The 22,646-nt window shown below is 33.6% G+C and overlaps 2 protein-coding genes across 2 annotated transcripts; both read right to left on the reverse strand.

The window, feature by feature from the left end:
• Positions 1-3,695: 3,695 nt before the first annotated feature.
• On the reverse strand, positions 3,696-7,425 carry LOC145594067 (putative RNA-binding protein ARP1). Its single transcript, XM_081650411.1, has 5 exons — positions 7,213-7,425; positions 6,600-6,949; positions 6,415-6,457; positions 5,216-5,486; positions 3,696-3,736 (listed from the first exon to the last, which is right to left on the reverse strand). The coding sequence occupies exons 1-5, from the start codon at positions 7,423-7,425 to the stop codon at positions 3,696-3,698; spliced, it is 918 nt and encodes a 305-aa protein (XP_081506537.1).
• Positions 7,426-14,038: 6,613 nt separating this feature from the next.
• LOC145594775 (uncharacterized) lies at positions 14,039-21,430 on the reverse strand. The gene is made up of 8 exons (XM_081651108.1): positions 21,286-21,430; positions 20,729-21,197; positions 19,629-19,746; positions 17,157-17,278; positions 16,434-16,519; positions 15,165-15,274; positions 15,030-15,062; positions 14,039-14,208 (listed from the first exon to the last, which is right to left on the reverse strand). The coding sequence occupies exons 1-8, from the start codon at positions 21,374-21,376 to the stop codon at positions 14,158-14,160; spliced, it is 1,080 nt and encodes a 359-aa protein (XP_081507234.1). The 5' UTR covers positions 21,377-21,430; the 3' UTR covers positions 14,039-14,157.
• Positions 21,431-22,646: the final 1,216 nt, after the last annotated feature.

Consider the following 22,646-nt stretch of genomic DNA (forward strand, 5'->3'; position numbering starts at 1 on the left):
CTTCTTAACATCTCTCGGCCTTGCTTTCATTGGTATCGGTCTTGTCCACCCCTTCTTATTCTGATTCACCGAATATATTGCTTCTTTTGGCGTATTCAATGGTGTATATGTACTATACCGCATCGGTGCCTTAGCAGCCCTAACTTCCTGCCGACTTCCCCCTCCCCTCACTGAGGCCGAGGCTCTCGGCCTTCCACTTCCCTCGGATGGGTATTGCACTTTGTCGGCCTGAGCTCCCCTACTTGTTTTCATCAGTTCTTTGCTTTTTATATAATCATGCGCCTTGTTAAAGGCTGCTGCTAACGTTGGCAAATTCTTCCTTGTAAGATAACGCTTGAACTCAGAGTTATTCAAAACCGTTCATCAATGCCATAACAGTTATCTCTTGTTGTAACTTTGGAATTGTATTTGCCTTATTATTAAACCTTCTGATGTAGGCCCTCAAAGACTCATCCGGCCTTTGCTCCACCGCCATCAATTCTCCTGAAGTTCTCTGTCGCACACTAGTGCTGATATACTACCTACAAACATTTCTATCAGCTTCTCAAATCTGTCTATTGTACCATTTCCCAGATTATTGAACCAAACAGCCCCAGTTAGAGTTGTCGGAAAGACCTTGCACCAAACGACATCCGAGTTGGTTTATAAGATCATATGCCCCTCTTACGACGTTATGTATCTGCTTGGATCCCCTTTTCCATCATATCTACACGTCGGCATTTTAATTTTCTCCATCGGCTGATCCAAGATACTCTGTGCAAATGGTGATTCCCTTAACAGGACCACAATCTGTACTACCTGCCCTTCAACTTGGGAACTTCTCTGCCGCTGACTTCTTGTATTGACGGCATGGCTTGAGGATATGAGCTTCTATCTCCCGTGGAGTTGTATGCGTCCTTATTGATGACTCCTCTTGACGGTGCCTTGGTGAATTCGCTGCTTGATTGAGCTGTCCACCAAGATTGGCAATTGGCACCCCTCCTCCAGCCTAAGCTGTCTCAGCTTCTTTCTTTTTTCTACTCATTGCACTATCACCCTGGCTACTATCTCCAAATCTTCCGATGTGAACTCAGCCATAGGGTCTGTAACTGCTCCAGCTTGCCCTTCTGGAGTTAGCGGCATATTAAATTGATTTTCTTCCAAGGTATGAGTTTCATCTTCTACCACTATTTCCGGATTTGTTGTTTCATTCCCAGCCATTATCCTTTGGTTAACCACCCTACTAATTACAGGAGTTTCCTGATTTCCAGTCATGATCAATTGTTAATATTTTTTTTTGTGAGGTTTCTAGGCGATAGAAGTGATCACTGCCCCCTCCTTCTAGCGCAAAATTGTTTCGGTTAAGATCCGACAACCTGTATCCAAGATCTGTGAAGCTCCTCTCGTCTAGATGAGAACCTACACAGGGAGCAGACTTAGCTTACCCCGGGGTGGATCCGGGGAAAACCGCTCCAATGACAAAGTCAGTAAAGTGTCTAAGAAGGAGATATGAGGAGAGAGAATGTAGAGAGAGAGTGTGTAATAAATACTAACCTTAACTATGAGATTAAACCTGGTATTTATAACACTTCCGAATGACAGGTGGGTACATGGCATGCAGAGTATCTCACGCCAAGTGTCAAATTGTTGCCGCCACGTGCTGACTGTCGACAAGCCTATGTCTACTTTATGTATGACCACCGATATGTTCAACAGGTATTGAGGATCCATACCCAGTGTTATAAAGATATTGGCATTGCTTATGATACTGGTTTCTATACGATTTATCCCGATACATTATTGAAATTTGGACTCATTTGGTTATGTACTTGTGTATTGGTATTTATTTGAACACTCTATTTTATACTTGAATACCCGATTTATATCCGTGCATTCGGATATCGGGTGTTTGATGAAGTTCGAACCCCCTAAGTACAAATCCTGGATCTGGCACTGATACTCACGTTTTCCTTTTTCGGATTTTTATTCTTCAACGAACCCACATCCATTATAAATTAATACTTTCTACTAATCCTTGTAAAACTCGGTCCGGAGAAATGAAGAGGTGATAAAATACGGAGGGAGTGATATGCAATTTCATAATTTTGATTTATTCATTATGAAGCTAAAGATATTTAGCATAATAATTACACACAAGACGGTAAAGTAGGTTGATAACTTATTATTTCGGATCTGATCTGATCAAAACTAATTTCTACTAAATCTGATATGATATAAGTAATAAGGTCTTGTAATAAGGTGAAATAAACAAAGTCCAAGTATACTTAGGGCATGCGGTATGTATTAACATTGATTAAATATCATAATCAATTTATCTTTGGTGTTACTTTTCTTTTATCGAGTATAGACCTAATTACAAGATATTCATTATACAACCGGTTATTTGGTGATCCTATCGGGTAGCACGCTGTACAATCACATTCATTTAAATTTTATGTTTTCGTGTCGTACTCGATCTTTTCGGATCACTCTTGCTTATATGGCTGAAAAAATTAGGTTATACTGAGGGCAAATCCCATTAGAAGTACCATAAGGATATGTACTGCAAATATGCATGTTGTTATAGTCAGAAGTCGACCTTGATGAGCATGTGGCCAAGTCATGAATGGTTGAAAGAACATGCAATAAATATACTTTACAATCTCTTAGTCAGTACTCGCCATATCTTCGAATCTTACGCACAATTTCTATTTCATCAAACTACCAGCTGTAAAGATTCCATCACTCTTTTGAATATTGATATGAAAATCATACTTACTTTCTCTATTTTTCTTCATCATTTGCTATTATTTTTTTTATTATTTTTTTATAGTGCATAATTTTAAAGTTTAACAACTTGGATCGTATTTTTCCACAAGTACATATGAGAATGCATCATCATTTTAACGGGTTTTTTTTTTCAAGGAGTTTGACCAGACCTCAATTTTTGTTGTTCTTTTGATTCAGTTTTTGTAGGTTAAATAATGGAAAGCAAGGGAAAAGGTGGAGGGAATACTACCTCTAAGTGCCGAGACACCCTCACATGGGTAGGATTCGAACCTTAAACCTCTAGGATTAATGTAAATCTCTTAACGAGTGAGTCAAGTCTTGCTTAGTAGGACTGTAGGAGAACGCATCATCATATAAGAATGTGATTTGCTACATTTGTGTTAATATATACATAGTATTTAGTATTTTTATTAATCATTACATAAAATTTTGAAGCAATATTCAATTTTAGACATAATTGGAAATATTAATGATAAAAATTAAAGTGCATTTTAAAAACCATAAAATAAATATAGCAAACAAAGAGGCCTAAAAGAGAGTATAAAATAATACTCCAATATTTTATATTTGGATATTGTATGGGAGATTACATGATACTATGATTGTACTTGTACTACACAACATGATTTCATGATCAATTAGAATCTCATTATACATCATGTAAGTTAGAAAAAGAAAAATAGAGTGAGAGAGAGAATGAATTTATTAATTTAATTAATTAATTATCCAATACCTAATATATAAATTAATAATAATAATTAAACAAATTGAATATTTAAAAAATAAGGGTCTATTTTCCCCCTTTTTTCTTGTTTTTGTTGGAAAGATGAGCCATTCTTCCAGCAGATAAAATGATAACAATGTGAATTCCGAGCCTAAGACATCATCTTCCTTAGCTTGCACTTATTGAATGGTTCTTCCTTTAATTATCTTCCATTCTTTAAGCAAACTCTTGCTCCAATTGAACCTACTCCACAGCCAAGCACACTGAATCTCATATTATTAGTTTACTATTCATCCATAAATAAATAAATAAACTATTCTTCCAAAAAAAAAAAAAATGCTAAACAAACTTGATATACGTTCTATTTCTTATGTAAGCACGCATAGACGGCATGGTAGTCAAATTTGTTCCCTCGTTCAAAAAGAGAGTTACACGATATTGACACAGTAAAAATATTACTTGGTATGATTTTATGGACTCCTATTAATCATTTGTTAATTTAGAGAAGAAATAACATAAAATATATCAAGAACTTGTACGTAGTAGTAGTTATTTTTAATAGTGGATTTAGCTAAGTATGTTCACCACGTTCTATTCGAGATGGACTCGTCGACGTACGCTCCGTGGAAGTCAAGACTTCATGAGTCCACCATTAAAAAGCTACTTTAGTATTTTCATGGTTTTTCTAAGAGATTTATATTATATAGTTATTGTAAGATCGTCTCACTAGCACATATTACTAGTATAAGTTGTGAGGATTATCTAACCTAAAGGTTGACAGTTATTTTATTTATTTATTTAGATTTGTATAGTTGTGCTACTTTATAGAAAAGACATAGAATGACATTGATAGTTGCACACATGTAATGCCAGCAAAATTAGTTGCGACCATGTCTTTAAGACAGCTGAGATCGTAGGAGAAACCATGATTGATGCCAACTAGACCACTACATGAGGGAGCCAGACGTATAGTAATTAATAAATTGAGGTAATTAATTAACTAATTTACTTATTTATTTTCATTAAAACTATATTATATTGTTCAACCTATATAAGATATATACTACCTCCGTTACAGGTTATGTGCAACGATTTGACATAAAGCAGAGAGGGAAAATGTCTAATCGTTGCACATAACCTGTAACGAAGGTAGTATGTATTTTTTTAAAAAAAACAAACAAATTATTAGCATATATGAAGTACATATTTTGATTCAAGTGTGCCTACGATCTAGATCGCAATCAACACTATCTAGCTTTGTGAAATCCTACATGTGAAATGCTACATATACTATACCTTGTTACAAAATAACCTTGTTATGTCTTTTGCAACAACAACAAAATAAAGTACAACTTGAAAGAGAAATAGATTTTGATGCTAAGTGCACCCACTATAAATTATTGAATAATTTCGGTATATAGATTTGTAATTGGTGTCCATTATTTGGACTTATTTCACCAAAATAGATTTAAATTTAATAATTTTGCTTGATGTAGATTACGGAATAATAAAGGAAGAAAAATTAATAATTTCGAAAAATTAATAATTTCCAACAAGATTCTTTTGGTGTACACTCGGTCCGACTAAACATTAACAATTTAACTCATCGTAGACTACTATTATCAAACCGTCTTTTATAAGAATTTGTGATTTATAATTAATAACTCGATAAAAATATCGAAAACATAAAGACAATGAGAGGATAAAATAAAAGTAGTTTACCTGAGGGAGAAGTTACACAAACAGGAGTAGTGGGCTTAGAGATGATGGGAGGTTGGACAGTAATTGGGCTAGAAGAAGTGGGCTGATAAATATGGGCTGGTAGGCCCATAGCAGCAGCCTGATGATGGTGGTGTTGTTGGTGGTGATGAGAGTAAGGGTAAAATGGGTAAATTGGCATCAAAGTATTTGCTCCAGCCATCATAGCCTGACCCGGATACATTTGTGGGTAATGCCCCCCGTTTATGTAGGCCCCACCACTGTAGCTTAATTTCTGCAATTACCAGTAACATGTTAGTTTCAGTTTGACCACTCAGTCAATATAGATAACGGTCTAAAATATAATAACGGAAAATAATAAAGCTGCTAAATTATAAAAATAGGTCGCCGGTTTAATTTTAGGCGCAACAGTGTGACTAAAAGTGTGAGAGTTTTTTACTTAAGTCATTGCAATTAAAGTGAACAGAAAATATTAATTTCATTTTACGTGTCATTCATTATCATAGATGATGTTTCTCTTATTTATTGACCCGTAATAATGCATGAATGACACATAATTAATTAGATAATAAGAACTATAGGGAATATTTTCTTTTTGACACATAAGGAGTTTGTTCCAAATTATGGAGTAAGAATTACAAATAAATAAAGCTTAGCATAGTTTTGCAATTAAAGTGGGGACATCAATGAGATCCTTTTAATTGCGAGTAAAAAGAACTATAAAATATAAAAAAAAAAAAAAAAAAAAACGGCCTAATATTTAAATTAATATGGACCACTCCATATATTATTTGTGTAATTCAACTTGCAATACATTAAAAAAAAATTATCATTGTTCATACATAAATTTATGCAAATAAACAATCGAAGTTGTGGTCATTTATCTAAGAAGTAATTTTAGGGTAGAAATTAATCAAAGTTAATTGCACTACAAATGTTTGGAATATACACCATTACACCAATGCCGAGTTACAATTCACAATTGAGTACACTAACAATAACTTTCATCATAAATCCGAGTGTGTAAAGTTTATTTATGTTTTTGTACATTTATATTTGAGGGGATTCTTTAAGATTATTAGCAACAAGAATTAAGCATGCATGGTATAATCGACTTTAATATAATTTTGTTAGCTAGAGTGTGGATTTAATGGTAGGTAACAATGAAATTGCATAATTGCACAATGTATTAATGTACTTACATGATTGTAGCCAACATCAGCAGCAATATAGGTAGGGGAGTACCTGAAAATCAAGTGTAACACATTAGCATTATACGAGTATATGTAACAAAATATCGTCTTACACATGAATATGTTGTGTCAATCAAAACGATGCATTTTAAAAAATAATCGAGTGACCAATAATAAAATTAATTAATTTATACCCATAGAAGGGAGCAGGTTGATGGTGTTGATGGGGATGATACGGAGTTGTAGGAGTAGGCGAACCAGCACGACCACCAGCAACAGCAGCAGGGTAGTACCACTGCACATGAGCAGTGGGTGCAGCAGCCGAGGTAGGGCTCAATGCACTACCACCACCACCACCACCACCACCATTGTTGTTACCGTTGTTGGATGCTGGCCTTTGATGTGGTTGAGGAGTAGTCGACGATGATCTTGGTGGGCGACGAGCCCCTAAGGCTGCTAGGTTGCAGTTAGCACGTCTGCCGTTGATAATTGGTGTAGCATCCTCACATGCCTTCTTTGCTGCTTCTGGCTCCTTAAAAGTCACCTGTTTTATTTTGATAGCACATTATTATTACTCCGTATTACTTTGGATCATAACAACTCCAGCATATAAATAACGTAAAAGTCAGAATGATACAACAATTTTGCAGCGGATATAAAACATTCTGTTGTTGAACCAATTTAAAAGATCTAAAACTTACAAAGTCCCAGCAAATAAATAATGTAAAAGCCAAAGTGGTGCAACTATTATAAAACCGTTATAAATAAAACATTCTGGTGTCGACCTAAAAAAGATTGAAAACTTACAAAGCCGTAACCCTTGGATCGGCCGGTGATCTTATCAGAAATGATAACAGCCTCTAAGATCTCACCAAACTTCTCAAAATGCTCATACAAGGCTTGCTTAGGGGTCTCCCACGCCAATCCACCAACAAAAACCTTGGTAAGCGTCGTATCGCCGAATTGCGATTTATTGTTATTGTTATCACCATTGTTGTTATTGAAGTCGCTCATTGTCATGTTAGGAAGATTAAGTTAATTGATAGAGTGATGAAAGTTTAAGAGAAAGAAAGAATAAGAAGGAATAGAGGAGTGAAAGAAAAAAGAGGTGAAATATAAGGGGAAGAAGGATAGTATGGGAAATTAAATTAAAATATAAAAAGAAATAATAAGGAAGAAAAAAAGACAGGTAATGACAGGTAAGAATATGCTGATTGGGATATTTAGTGCTATAGTTGTCTCTTAGCTTAGCAACGTGATCTCATCTCTCCAATCTTGGATGTTTTTCCCACTATTATGCGGCGTATGTCATCATTTTTACGAACTTTTTTTTTTTTCTTTTTTTGAAAAAATAAATAAAAATAAAATAAAAAAAACATTTTTAGCGACGAAATTAATTGATGGAAGCTTCGTCAATTAACTAGTTCTATAGTCCCATTATAAGTTAGAGGCAACAAGCACAATAACGTAAAAGTGTCCTTTATATATAAGTTGAAACAAAGGTAGCAAACAAATTATCCGTAAGTACGCTGTGTAACACAAGTTATTAAATTTTGGGTACGAATTGGGTTATGTTGTGTAACATGAGGTATTGATTTTTGGATACAAATACTGGTAGCTAAATGGAAATTAAGCTTTAATTTAATTCACACTCTAAGCTAATGCATACTTGATCTCTATTAGTTTTGGCGTTTTTAAACACATATTCATTGATAATTATATCAAGATATCTTAATTGAAAATATATTATGATTTCTTGATTATTTTTGTAAATAATTGACACACACTTGGCCTTGTTCTTTTGAGCTTCTGAACAAAGCAGCACAATTACTATTTTTCGAAAAAATACAAGGAACAATTTATTATTATTATTATTATTATTATTATTATTATTATTATTATTATTATTATTATTATTATTATTATTATTATTATTATTAATTTGGACAAGAGACTATTAGGGAAGAAGAGAGAAGCTAATTAAACCTAACACCATAAGTTCCCCTTCTTTATTAAATCACTAGGGTGGCTAAGCGTGCGATACACGTACACTCTTTAAGTTGTTGGAGGCATGATGTGGGAAAATATGTAAACAAATATTTATAGGGGTATACATGTTCACACACTATTCTTAAGAGTGAAAAAGAAAATTAACCAACGTTAATGATGACAAATACGTAAACAAATATTTTAGAGGGTATAATTGTCCAAATATTATTTACAAGAGTTAAATTAAGAAATTCACACAAAGAAAAGGTTAGAGACAATTAACATCATATCAAATAGATAGGAGCATAGAGGCAAACAAACATTTTAAGGATATAATTGTTATCACACAATGACACAATTCATAAGTATTTTCTCATACTTTTTAAAACGTAAGGAATCGCCTACCCCTCCCCTCCCCTCCCCTCCCCTCAAAGTATTTTGCTTTTAAATCTAATTCTTCATTTTGAAAAGATGAGGCTACCAAAACTCATTTATTTCTTGTGAACTTTTCAAAACTATGACTAAGGCCTTGTTTGATTTGCCTTATTTTTGCCAATATGCTCTGATCTAATCTGGTCTGATCTGATCTGATAGTCTGATTTGATCAAATTTAGACATAAAGTGTACGATAATCTATAAGGAAAAAATATATTAAGTGGGATCTTGTTAAATTCGTAATAATGTGTAGTTTATTACTCCCTCCGTTTTTAATTACTTGCTCCATTTCTACATGCACGGAGTTTTAGGAGAAATTGGATAAAGTAATAAAATATGGAGGTAGTGGGGTTAGTGGAAGAATAAAAAATAATAAAAGATAAAAGTAGTGGAGAGAATTGGAGGAGAGAGAACATATGTTGGGTCCACTAGGTGAGAACAATTAGTTAAATATTGTAAAAGTTTTTGAAACAAGGAAATGGAGCAAGTATTTAAAAACGGCCGAAAAAGGAAAGTGGAGCAAGTATTTAAAACGGAGGGAGTAATATATAATTTTCACAATTTTTTTCATAGCGAAATAAAAGATATTTAGCGATAAAAAACCGCACATAAAACGATGTTTTGATCTGAACTTATTTTTTTATCTGATCTGATCTGAACTTTTTTATTTCCTTAAATAAGTCAAAATAAGTTAAACTAAGAGCTTGTTCTCTTCAGCTTAATTTCATTTCAGTTCAGCTCCAATCAGTTCAGTTTAGTTCAGTTCCTAATTTCATTATCTTATAAACAATTCATTTCAGCCCTATTTAATTTAGTTCAGTTCAATTCATTTTAGTTCAGCTCCAATCAGTTCAGTTGAGTTCAGTTTAGTTCAGTTTCTAATTTTCTTCTCTCATACACAATTCATTTCAGCTCTATTTAGTTCACTTTAATTCAATTCATTTCAGTACAGCTCCAATCCGTTCAGTTTAGTTTAGCTCATTTCAGTAAATCAGAACATGCCCTAAACAAGGCGTAAATGACTCATTTTGAGCCTAAATACACATGTATATAGCTTATTTCCAAAATTGAAGTCGAGTTAGTTGTACGAAGATGATCTACTAAGTTATCAAATAAATAAACTAATAACATTCACATAATAAAGAGAAGTGGAATTATATAAATTGAGTGACTTGGCAAGTAAGGATTGGAGAGGCAATGATTCAAGCAATTGAGCACCCTCACCCATCAATCACGCGTGAAAATCTTGACAATTTAACATTCAATTAGAGAATCCTCAATCTCTTTAATTAATAGCTTTACTATTCATATAATTATATAATAATTGATTCATGCAAATAACAAATCAAATACAAATTAAGTAGAAATCAACAAAAACAAGAAGAAATGAAAAGGTTGTTCCAGCCTTACCATCACATGCAATCGCGTGTTGTAAATGAAGCACCAAAGCTGTCTTAACTTTTGGCACAGAGTAGAGTAGACATACACACATTCTATCAGATCATAATACAAACTACTTATGCTAACAACCTATTTCTCACATGCTTTCCCCCTCACCTTTGACCCACTCACTGCCTAGAACTTTCACTCATATTGGAACATTAGTTTCAGCTATGTCACGTGATTAATCAATCTATCCATGGATCCTTACACTATTCGCCATATTATTCCCCTAATAACGACTACATGTTCACAGTGACGGATCCAGAAAAAATATTTAACGGGGTCAAAATACATTTAGTTAATTTTAATGGGGTCATTTAATATAAAAAATAACTAATTTTATTGAAAAAAAATTAATTTATTAAGAAATTTTTTTTTTTTTTTTAAATTCAAGTGGGGTCATGGGACCCCACTCAAATGGCCTAAATCCGCCACTACATGTTCAGCTTCTATTTAGTTGATTCGCTATTCTTATAAAGTTCTTATTTACTTGACGTATTTCTCTTTGATCAACTCATTTTTTTATTAGTTATTTCACTTCAATCTGGACTTACATTCGACCACAAAATAAAATAAAAAGTTAATTAAATTTGCCAAAATATTACGCTGATTAAAATGTTTGCGCTAAATAGAGACTAAGAGTTAACATCTTTTGGTATGCTATCTTTTATACACTCCTCATTCGCTCATTCTATACTAAATACAATTATGGGTTCATCAGGTACAAGTATTTTGGATTGTTATATTTCAAAGGGGTTTAGCTTGCTAAAATAGTCTTATAATATTAGGTTAAAATATAGCTTGAAGCTCAAACTCAAAGGAGTAGTGGATAGACCATAAAAAATGAAATATACAACTATTTGAAAGGGCAAAATTAAAATAAATTTTATACACAACAAAGTTCTCTATACTTGTCAAATTTCTCGATCAATACGGCTAGACTATAAAGGAGTGACTTATTAGACATTTCAAGGTCTTTCATCCTTTTCGTTTTACTAATTCTAGGTAAAGATATCAAGTTCATTAAACATTTAAATGTAATAATATATATAGAGTTACAAGTTACAACTCTTACAAGTATATATAAACACATATAACTATAAAGTTAAACATCTTTATATCTTAGCAAATACTCCTTACTCTGTAATAATTTTGATAGGTATAATATAATCAAATTTGTACCCATAAATTATTATAGTACAAAAACAAATATTCTATCCTAATTAAATTTATAACTCTGCTACACTTTTGTGGTCAAAGGTGGTTAGTTTTGACCATCACTTTTTATTTTTAATGCATACTTTCCAATTAAATTATCTACATCCAATTTCTGTAAGCTAAGTACTCTCAAACTGGATTAATAGCCAAAGCATTTATATAATAATGAGAATGAAGCAAATTAAAGTAGATTGGTAAATCTACATTTGATCCATGAAAGTGAATAAATTAAATTAGATTGGTTAATCATAAGAGATAATATTTATGTGATCGTTTGAAATTACTAAACAAATAGAAACTATTCATCCACCAATTGACTTTAAAAAAAAAAAAAAGACATAAATTGTATGGAGTTTGTATTATTGTTATATTGCCTTACAATGTACACTTACTTTGGCTAATAAATTACTCCCTCCGTCCCCTTTTGATAGTCCCTTATGGACATTTTTCACGGAAATTAATCAACAAAAATAAGGTTAGTTTAATTACATTGAAAAAGTAAATTGACATTGGGTATGTAAAAAAGTAGAGAGAGAAAATAATAAAAGTACATGGGAAAACAAAATTTACATGGAAAAGTTAAATTTGCACAAATATTGTTGCAAATTGGAGGAAATTTTGGTAAAAAATTAATATTAATGGTTGTTGGAAAAAACAAAAGGGGTGAACATTTTGGGGCTAAAATTTGCCCATAAGGGATTATCAAAAGGGGACGGAGGGAGTAATTTTTTTGGTATTAAGAGCTTGTTATAGTTATAGTGCATTAGTGGTGCTAAAAAGAGGGTACACATTGGTTAATGAAGATAAAAATGATTTGAAGAGATGTTTGGACAATGTAGTCCAATAGAATTATTGACCTTTCCAAATTGACCTTATTTAGGAAGTCAAAGAGAGGGCAAGCAAGAATATTTGCGCCCTTTTCAGTTTTCAAGATGCAAGTAAAGATGAATTCACATTTAAGGGAGAGTGTTTAGAGAAATTCACATGTAAGTCATTAAAACTAGCTAGCAATCCACTGTTGAATAAAGAGACTGAACAACATATCAATCTGGTGTGCTACGCTATATGTTACTAACTTGTATCGTAATGTAATTTTGTGGGATTATACGTAGTCAAACTCTCATACGACACTGTGATTGACTTAATCCAACAAAGATTTATCAAGGATACTATCTCTAAGACAAAGATCAAAATACTACGAGTAGTAAGGAGATGAAATTATGTTACTCTATATAAATGGGTTAGTTTGAGCAGCTGGAGTCATAAACAAGGGGTCTCAACATAGTGAGCATTGAGCTGGAAAGTACACACTGTACCGATTGGACTCCCCATCATATGGGTCTCATAATTTGTGAAGTGGCATATGCTTAGATTAGCTTTGTTTTCAACAAATTCATTTAATAATAAATAACAAAAAATAATTCAAGCATTAAAATTTAAAGGTAGCATATCACCTGTGTCCCCTTGCTTGTTGTACTAAATTATTTAAAGTATATATTCTATATATATATATATTTATAATTTAATGACCACAAAACTATATTAAAATATTTTACTATTAGATATATAAAATATAAAATAAAATCTATTGAGTATTTAATTTTATTAATTTTAATAGAGTATAGAGTATAAATCATTCAAGGCATAACTGCCGCTGGATGTACACTAGGTCACTAGTACTTGGTATAATACAATACATTTATACTTCCAACTTGGTGAACAAGAAGCAACCTCCTCTGTCAATAACGTGCTGTACAAATATTTAAATTTTACTTGTATGCCTGAAAAGTTGAGTTAATCTTGAATTCTAGAAGGGGTAGTTTTGGTAGACTTCGTAGTGATATCATATCGTAAGTGTATTAGCAAGCAAGACCCTTTAGAAGTGAAGGAGAAGGGTTTATCCCACGGACCTTTTCGGAAAATGATTTTGGCACACCCCTATGTGAGAAGAGCATAGAAAACTGTGCTCTCACATAGGGGTGTGCCAAAATCAATTTAGGGTGTGCCAAAATCAGTTTCCACCTTTTCTGTTCGACAAGTCTTGCTTTGTAGTAAATTTGTGTATGAATACGTGAATTTACATCTTAAATGTAGCTAAATAAGTAATATGTAATACAGAGTATATATTTTGAATCAAAAGAGATGGAAGTACATTAGTGAGTAGGAATTGCAGACGGGAGTAATACCATAACATATCCAATACAGGATACACATCTAAGACATTTTAGATGGGAGAATCATCTTTAGAAGGGTCCGTGCTAGGTGCTACCTATATTAGAAAAGTTACTAAGCTTTGCAAACGCGGTACAAATATGTGTTGTCTTGAGAATATATGCTGCAGCATTGTGTTTGGTTCAAATTCCATATTATTAGAAGAATATTGTGCAGGTGTGAAGCATTTGGAATACAGCTCAATGTTGAAATGCAGGTTGAAAAACACGACACGAATCAATACAACACAGGAAGATGTAACAGAAGATTCAAGGTACTATAATATCTAAGTTACACTCAGGAAACTTTTTTTTTTTAAAAGAAAATGGGGCTAAAATCACCTAATCTTTTGGCAGATTGTAATTTGCTTTAGCAGCACAAAAAGTAACAAATTACAGTATCAATTTCTTTATAAACAATTCGCACAGGTTTAACTTACACAGTGAATAACCTGTTTCATAAAGCAAGTGGATAGCCTTCAAGTCCAGTTCTCTTCATGATTTCATTCTGCAAAAGTATATCAGAAGTGAGAGAGAGATCATTCATCAGTCTACTCTTTCTGTCTTTCACGAAAGAAAGTATAGCGAGATAGTTAACCGTAAGGTCCATAAGCACTAATCTATAAACATGTCTTAGGGCCAATGTTTTAAAAAAGTTTGAGGTGCATCAAATAGGACTTTCATGGTGAATCTACGAGCTCATTGTTACAGTTAACGTATAACCACTCGTTCAGAACTTTTACGATTAAGTTGATAATGGATTAGATCAACACTTCTACATGCACCAGTCGTGCCAGAGAGAAATACCCTTCCACAAGCACCCCACATCTCTGATTTTAGGCAAGCCTTTTAATCAGTGTACACCTAAATCATTGGAAAACCTTGCTGTCATATAACCTTAAGCAGTGTGCAATGTATATTACTCCACAATATCCACTGAGCATCCTTTCAGCAGATAGCTAGGAGAAGGAAACTACGGTGCAGCCAATTTGGAGGGAGTTTAAGAGGGAGGGGAGAGATAAAAAGAACAATTAAGCACTCTTAAATGCATTAGTATTTTATCATTCAAAGCAGAGAGTTTATTTTATTCCTCCAGTGTACGATCAGAAAATGTATTCCTCATAACACTACTGAAACTTGAGCTAACAAATCGCCAATGGCCACATTATGCAGAAAAGTCCTGTAAAATGAAGCTTAGGACCTTTCATGTATTTTAAAATTGCAGTACTATTGTTGAACAAATTTATACCTCTGTAGGTAATTTTAACAGCCTAATACGACAAATGATATTTCAGCACTTTTAAAGCTCATCTACGTTATTGAATATACCTGGATTAATGCTGTAATCATCCCTGGACTCCCCTGTTTAATTTGGTATAAAGTGAAATTAGAGAAAAGGTGAGGAAGCTATATAATAGCAGTATGCTGGTTTGAAGTGTACAGGAATGAAATGAAAATGCATACCTTAAAATGCTTCTCCATCCATGACACTTCTTTCCAGGATTTTGATCCTAATGAGGTCCATGATTGAGGGGCTTGAATTGTTTCGACATGCTGCAAAAGTCTCAAACTATCTACAGTAAAGCAGACAAAAAAAAAAGGGAGTTAGGTGGAACAAACAAAAAATTTATAGGATTCCAAAATTTATGCTTTGTAATAATAACTGATCTGATCTAACATGTCAAAATATATTTCTCCAAATTCAACCAAACTAGCTCTTGACTAATGTGTTGTTTATGTTATTCAGATATTTCAAAATTGTCAGGCTTCTTAGAATATCCAAATCAGATACATCAAGCATTTATACATTAAGCTTCTATCTCTCAGAGGCTATGCCAAGAATTCATATACCTTTAAGGTGTTGGTGCATGCCCAACATGGGTACATCAATTGAATGGGGAGCCCCAGAAACAGAGGTCCAAATTAGTTACTTACAGACCGTCAAGAAAAGATGAAAACCTAGAAGCATGTGATAATTTAGTACTCCAAACATTTATATTGATAGCACTCAACTAACTCTTTGTAAGGCAATTGGGAGTACCGTATAACTCAAAAGGATTTCTATAATCATTCCCCTCTTTCCCTGCCCACACCCACCCCCTTAAAAAAAAAAATTACGTCGAGTTATGTCTTTAAGTTCGCCACAAATTTCACATCCAAATCTTAAACTTTCTTTCAAAAATATATTAGGGCGGATGCCATTCAAAGTTACCAAATTTAACAAGCAAATTGTGGTATACATACATGTCCCAACTATAGATATGTTACATACAAAGAAAGAAAATTAGAAAAACCAAATACATAGGGAGTATCAATTATCTCTTAGTTCCAATTAAGATCAAAAAGAAAATGAGAGAAAGCTGTAGACTGAGTAGCAAGGACTAAAGCAAAAGAATCAAGACCAAAAAGAATGGTCTAGACAACACAAGTAACTTCTTTCTATAAATATTGATGCATACTCAATTTCCATTTAACCAGCAAAGAAAACAAGAGATTTTAAACAGCAAAATGGCACACAGCTATCTACTAAATACCTAATATTAAAGAAAAGAGGTAGAAGATACAGAATGCACATTTTTTTTTATTTTTATTTTTTTTTTTAGTTTAAAAATTTAATACTATCATTACTATTAAATTTTTAATAGCCAACAACAGGGCTGCAGCAAAGGTGCCTCTTTCCTTGAAAAAATATGGAGAAAGTTCACATACAATAGAACCAGAAAGGAAATTTACTTGTCACAAATGCTTCTTCCCAACTGTCACGTTCTGACCAAGATGGTGATTCTTCTCGAATTGCAATTCCCTTGCTCAAACATATTCTGTTTTTAAAAAATAGCATTAACAGATAATGTCACCAAATTTACACCAAGAGCTTGATTTTTGACTAGGGAAGCAGAAAGTGTGTTGCTTCAAAACAAATATGAAGAATATATATTCAATATATTCCATTGCACGAGCCAAGATGTATGATCAATAATCTTTTCTCATATGGGTCATATTACTCCATAATTCCTTTCATCTAATGGGGGTGGAGGAAAGCAACCTACCAATTAGAAGTTAAGTTGTCCTACCCTTGTTCAGAATACAAAATACGCCTTTTCCTCGAAAAGTTGAAAGATACATAAAGGACATATAGTTTCTTAGAGTAGTGAAAAAGATGAAGCAGATTTGTTTGACCTTAAATTCAGATGGAGGATTATCTACAAGCTTCCAAAACAACCTTCAACTTTCTAAGAAACCGAAATAAATTGAACAAACTTGAAAGAAAGAGAGGTGGGACTTATACCCAATGAAAATTCTGCCAAACCAAGAATTAGTCTGGGATGGAGGGAGTATTACTGTATTAGTGATTGTTATAAGAGCAATAAACTGAAATCAGCATTTAAACTAAGATATTAACAAGCTTTTCAGGGAGACATTATAATAATTTCTAAGTTAAAAGGTGAGTGCACTTACTCAATTACTAACTGGCGGATAACACCGGGAAGGACACCGTCGTTTACAGGAGCTGTCTGTAATTCATATGATTGCAAAGTCCCAGAATTTATAGATCTTTTCTCAGTAACTTCATTATTTCCCTATATGCATAGAAACTCATGTTTTTTTCAAACAATAAAATAAAAGAAGAACTCGATATATTAAAACAATTACTAAAAAAGAAGAATCACAGCACCAGGAATGCCTAATTGCGTATATGTGGTCAAATTAAGAATCACAAAGACACACACACAGTCACAATTAAACATTTAAACCAACAAATCCACCCTCCATACCAGGCCAATCACCCCCTCCCCCCTCCTATTAATATTCCAATTTCAGATACCCAACAAAGATGACATTTCACAATCCCATTGCATTCAAGAATTTTTATTCTTTCAATTAAAACTCACAGGAAGAATTGATAAAAGCAAAAATTATAGGAAACCATCAAATATATACCCCTTTTTAAAACAACTACTTCATAATAATTTTCAACTTATAACTACATTTTGGTTCAAATATTACCACCAATAACAGCATTTACTTAGGAAACGGATCATTAACCTCTTGTGTCATGTAAACGTCTCGAACTATCTCCATCCTTATTCCATTGAATTACTTTCTCCGATTTAAACCCCTCTATTCTTCTAGTATCAAGCAACAATTATTCACTCTCTGGTGCTGCCATCCAGGCACAACAGGTTTTCCATCTTCATTTCTAATGTGTTCTCAACTCAACAAGGATGAACGAAAGTCATGATGAACCGGATAAGGACCTAACTTTCAAACTTGAAATTTGGAAAGAGGAATAACTATTATGGGTGTAAGATATTCTTAAGTGCTTAACTTAAATGCATATGCATTCCAATGGGTTTTTATTTTATTTTATTTTATTTTATTTATTTTTAATAACCAATCAACCATAATCGTTTAATACCAAATTTGGTATTAATGATTAAAACTGGCAAACTCTAATAGATTAGTTGCATGGTTTGGTAGTATCTAATCTTTTTTTTTTTTTGACGGGTTGGTAGTATCTAATCAACTAAACAATATTATTAGATGTTTACCACAAATCCCACTCAACCAAAATTTAAACTCTCGATTAAAAATTTAAGCATCTAACAAGTATCTGTTGAAGTAACATGACAGATTTTAAGAACTGAAGATGTTAAGTTTTCATTACTAGTTTCAAAGAAGGTTAAGACTAAAAGCAAGAAAACCTTGAATGACAAAGCTTGTGATGGAAGTGAATTGGTTGTCCCATGTAAAACAGAAGGAACCAAATAACACAAAAGACTAAATAGTAAATTCAGGGGAGAAGATGGGAATCAGATTGTAAACTAAAGATGTTTTTGAAGGTAGTCTTATAAAAAGTGTTACATTGTAATTTTATTCAAGGAAATGACAGATATAAAGTAGTTCTCTAGATAAAATAAAATGAGCCTTATCAATATTAGACCAAATAAATATAGTAAAAGGATAGGATGTTGTCATTTATCGCCACAAAATAGAAAAGTTCCAATCAGATCTTAAGATTAAAATTTATTGACTTTTAAAACATCCGAAACTATGGATGGATAATTATGACAATTATATGTTACTTGGCAGCTAGAAGTACTAGACACAACCATTCAAAGAAAAGTTTACCTAATTTTGTTCCAAAATGAAGTGTTCATGTGTCATACAGAATTACATACTCATACCAATGTCCAAGGGTCGGATTCCAACATGAATTCTTAAGGCGAAATGAAGAGTCAGAGTAACACATTTCCTCCATTCCACATATAACAGCTGTATACAGGAGTGCTTCTACATGATATCTTTATTTTATTCCGAGGAGGAGAAAGGCTATGATTTACTATATTATTGAGTGTTTGTGTGGGCCGAAATTAGTAACCTACCCTACATCCTTGGCCAAAACAGGATTAAAGCGAGTGTTTTTTTTTTTTTTTTTTTTTTTTTTTGTGTGTGTGTGTGGAAAATATGAAAAAAGTAAAAATAGTAGTGCTTGAGCAGTGGGGGGAGTGGCATAATTTCTTCACTAACACCATGTTAGTATGACAATAATTCTTCTCATAAAGTCATGGATAAACTCAGTAATTAGCTATAGCACCATTAGCCCACAACCAGATGTATGGCATTGTGCATGTCCCCTACTCCTCTTTCGATATTTTATGTTGCTGTAAACTATAAAGGACTCAACAAAACTTACAAACTACAAAAATATAAATCATGCTTGTGCAAACTGATACTGTATAATTGATATTGTAAACTAAGTTATAAAATAAAGATACAAATTATAACAGGATCATATTTTAATGTTCTCTTCTTGTAATTAAAAGTCAGTAGAACCAGAATGAAATCTCATCCTGCTTACAGGGGCTTCTTTATGGAGTGCAAAAGGTCACGTTCCTATATGATACCTATAAATAATTAACTTCTCACCTTAAAACGAACTACAAAGAAATTTGTTATCGACCCTTCAAGTATTCGATCACCATTGTCTGACAATAAAAGTTCGGTAGCAGAAGGAGGTCTCAACATTTCCAATGGCTTCCTTAGCCTACCTAGAACATAGCTTCCCATATTACAACTCAGAATGACCACAGGGGTTAAAGCCAAAAAAAATTTCAGCATAAAAAATAGGAAGAACCACGAAATGCCCATGCACACATTCTTTTAGCAGCAACTTTCTATGCATGGGTTTCTCAGGGTTTACTTATGCAAAGCATATAATTATATATTAAAGAATACACACCAACAGCAAAAAAAGCGTCATACATTTATCGTTAACATTTTCAAAATGTGTAAGACCGGACAACATCCATAAAACGCAGTAAATAAATCACACTTTGGTAATCAAAGTTGGCTTGGCTCTTGTTTAGACAAGGCCATCAAGGGGCACATAAAGAAAGGAGATGCAGAGAGCATTATGGATAACCAGCCTGATCTTCCTACTGCATCTCCCTTTCTCCTCACCTCCCACTTCTTTCCCTACAAAGATTAAGTCCATAGACTAGTAACTCATCATGAGGAAAATAGGCGCTCAAATATTGTTTCATGGCCTCTAGTTCAACTTAGGGCCTATTCTGATTGACTAAACTGAACTGAATATTTTATGAGAGGAGGATATTAGGAACTGAATTGAACTGAAAATAATCCGAAGAGAACAAGCCCTTATATATTACCATCTAATAATTAAGTACACTCAGTCATGATGAAAGCCCACATTTACAAAAGTTTTGATGTTGATCCTAACTGATTCACAACTACTTCTACCCCTTCACATGAATATAAGTCTCCTTAAGTCTCAAAATCCAGTGGCAAGCCTAAAGCAATCATCTGATTCAACCAAGGTGTAGAAAGCTACTTCTGCTTCATTGACCCTCCTAATATTGCTTCTATTAAACTCATATAATTCATATTCATACACACACCAAAGTACTAACATGTTGATATGATCAAAACACAAAGGTTAAAACAATATAGCACAAATAAACAATAAAAGAGAAAAGAATCAAACAAACAAAATTAGATATTCAAACCTTGCCCAATCAGAGTACTTAGCCTCAGCAAAATCCCTCCTACACCCAACCACAGCCAATCGCGCCGCATTCCCCTCAACACCAAACACCGGCGGCACATACATTCCAATATGCACATACACATCCAACACCCTATCAATCAATTCCTCCTCATTTTCCCCCTGAATTCCACTCAATTCCTCAGAATTCCCTCCAACAAGCGTCGAAATCGCCAATTCCTCCCCTTCACCCTTCTCCTTAACCGCAACCGGAAGCGAAACCCTCATCGCATCATTAACACGACGAAGAATCAAAGAATCCCAATTCACAGAAGACGAAAACAAGGAAGACCCAGAAAATTGGGCCCCAAAAACGAGGCGGGGGTTTGATTTAAGCAGAAATTGGAGTGAATTGGAGAGTCGCTTGAGATGGCGGTCCCAGAAGAGGAGGATTTTGCCATTGTTGTGGGTCCGAGTAGTGGTGTAAGCACCTGCAAATTGTTGAATTTCTAGGGTTTTAGCTTCAATGGTGGAAGAGAGAGAAAGAGAAGAAAGAGAGGAGAGAGAGAGAGAGAAAACCTGGGTGAGTTTCGAGGAAGGTGGCGACTGACGGTGTATCGGAAGATGGTGAAAGGACGCCATTTGTGAAGAGGAATCTCGCCGTCGACATCTTCTGTTTTCAGGTAGCCGTTTGAAAAGGCGCCACCAATTCAGATAAATCAGATTTTTGGTGGAAAATACTGTAAAATAGTTGATGAATGAATTGAAAGGGGTTAAATGGTTTGACTTACCTAAAATGACCTGATTAAAACTTGACCCACAGCCTCAACTAGAAAACCAACTTGACCTAAAATGATCCAAGGCTATATTATATAATATGAGGTGTCAACCCGAAATTTTCCTTGTCTTAATGTCTTGATTCGAAATTTGCCCGACCTAGCTATATATCTATTCACCAGAATTAACTCAACTTGAACTTGACTCAAAGTCTCATCCCAAAATTAGACCTGACTTGATTATCTATTAACCTGAACATACCAAAACCCGAATCATCCCAATCCAACCCGAACACACCTAAATACATAGTGGACTCGAATTGACTTCACCATACCCAATTTGAACGAAGTGGTTGCTAAGTCTACGACCTATAAGGACTATAACTCAACCTAAACCAACCTGATGTTGACTAAAACTAACTTAACCTAATACTCTATGAACCGAACTCGACTTACATTTAACCTGATATTAGCCAATAATTGATTTATATCGGCTCGACAACAATTCAAACTTGAATTGATACCAAAACCAAATTGTTTATTACCCAACACAACCTATTATTAACCTGATCCATGGTGACTTGTAACTCAATCTTATCTGACTCATCATTATTAACAAAAGTAGCCAATGACTAGATCAAAAATTAATTTGAAACCAAATGTTTGTCAACTCAGGCCTATTTTTTTTACTGAACCCAAAATAAGTTCAACCAAAATAAATTTTGAGTAATGTCAAAATTTTTGTACACTTTATTTAATTTGTTTTGTACTATACACTTGGTACGTCATGCACATAAGGAGACCAAAAAGACATGTGGCGAAACTCAATTTTTTAATTTGTTAGGTTAGGTAAAGGAACTACATAGGTTCAATACCATATATATTCATATTTCATAAGAACATGAAAGCCAACAAGACCCAATCCGAGTTTGACAAGAAACTTGATTTGACCCGTAATTTAAGTAAACCATGCAAATATGTGCAGCTAAATGTTTTAGATACTATGAAAAGTATATATGCAACCTAAAATCTAAAAACTAAAGGAAATACTGCTAGGTTAATCTCCCCAAATCTCAATTAAGTTATAGTGTAAGTTATGATTTTAATTTGGTGTAAAAAAAAAAAAAAAAAACAGAGAAGTTTGTTTCCCAACAAGTACAACAT

Source organism: Chenopodium album, chromosome 19, assembly GCF_948465745.1.
Source record: "Chenopodium album chromosome 19, dcCheAlbu1.1, whole genome shotgun sequence".
Classification (NCBI taxonomy): domain Eukaryota; kingdom Viridiplantae; phylum Streptophyta; class Magnoliopsida; order Caryophyllales; family Amaranthaceae; genus Chenopodium; species Chenopodium album.

What these genes read in the sequence shown, in the direction of transcription:
- LOC145594067 (XM_081650411.1), bottom strand. Translation starts at nt 7,425, where the DNA reads ATGACAATGAGCGACTTCAATAACAACAATGGTGATAACAATAACAAT. An exon ending in GATCCAAGGGTTACGGCTTT is followed by an intron (nt 6,950 to 7,212) that starts GTAAGTTTTCAA and finishes AAAATAAAACAG; the next exon opens with GTGACTTTTAAGGAGCCAGA. An exon ending in CTGATGTTGGCTACAATCAT is followed by an intron (nt 5,487 to 6,414) that starts GTAAGTACATTA and finishes TGGTAATTGCAG; the next exon opens with AAATTAAGCTACAGTGGTGG.
- LOC145594775 (XM_081651108.1), bottom strand. Translation starts at nt 21,376, where the DNA reads ATGTCGACGGCGAGATTCCTCTTCACAAATGGCGTCCTTTCACCATCT. An exon ending in TCTTTGTAGTTCGTTTTAAG is followed by an intron (nt 17,279 to 19,628) that starts GTGAGAAGTTAA and finishes CTATGCATATAG; the next exon opens with GGAAATAATGAAGTTACTGA. An exon ending in GGATGGAGAAGCATTTTAAG is followed by an intron (nt 15,063 to 15,164) that starts GTATGCATTTTC and finishes CAAATTAAACAG; the next exon opens with GGGAGTCCAGGGATGATTAC.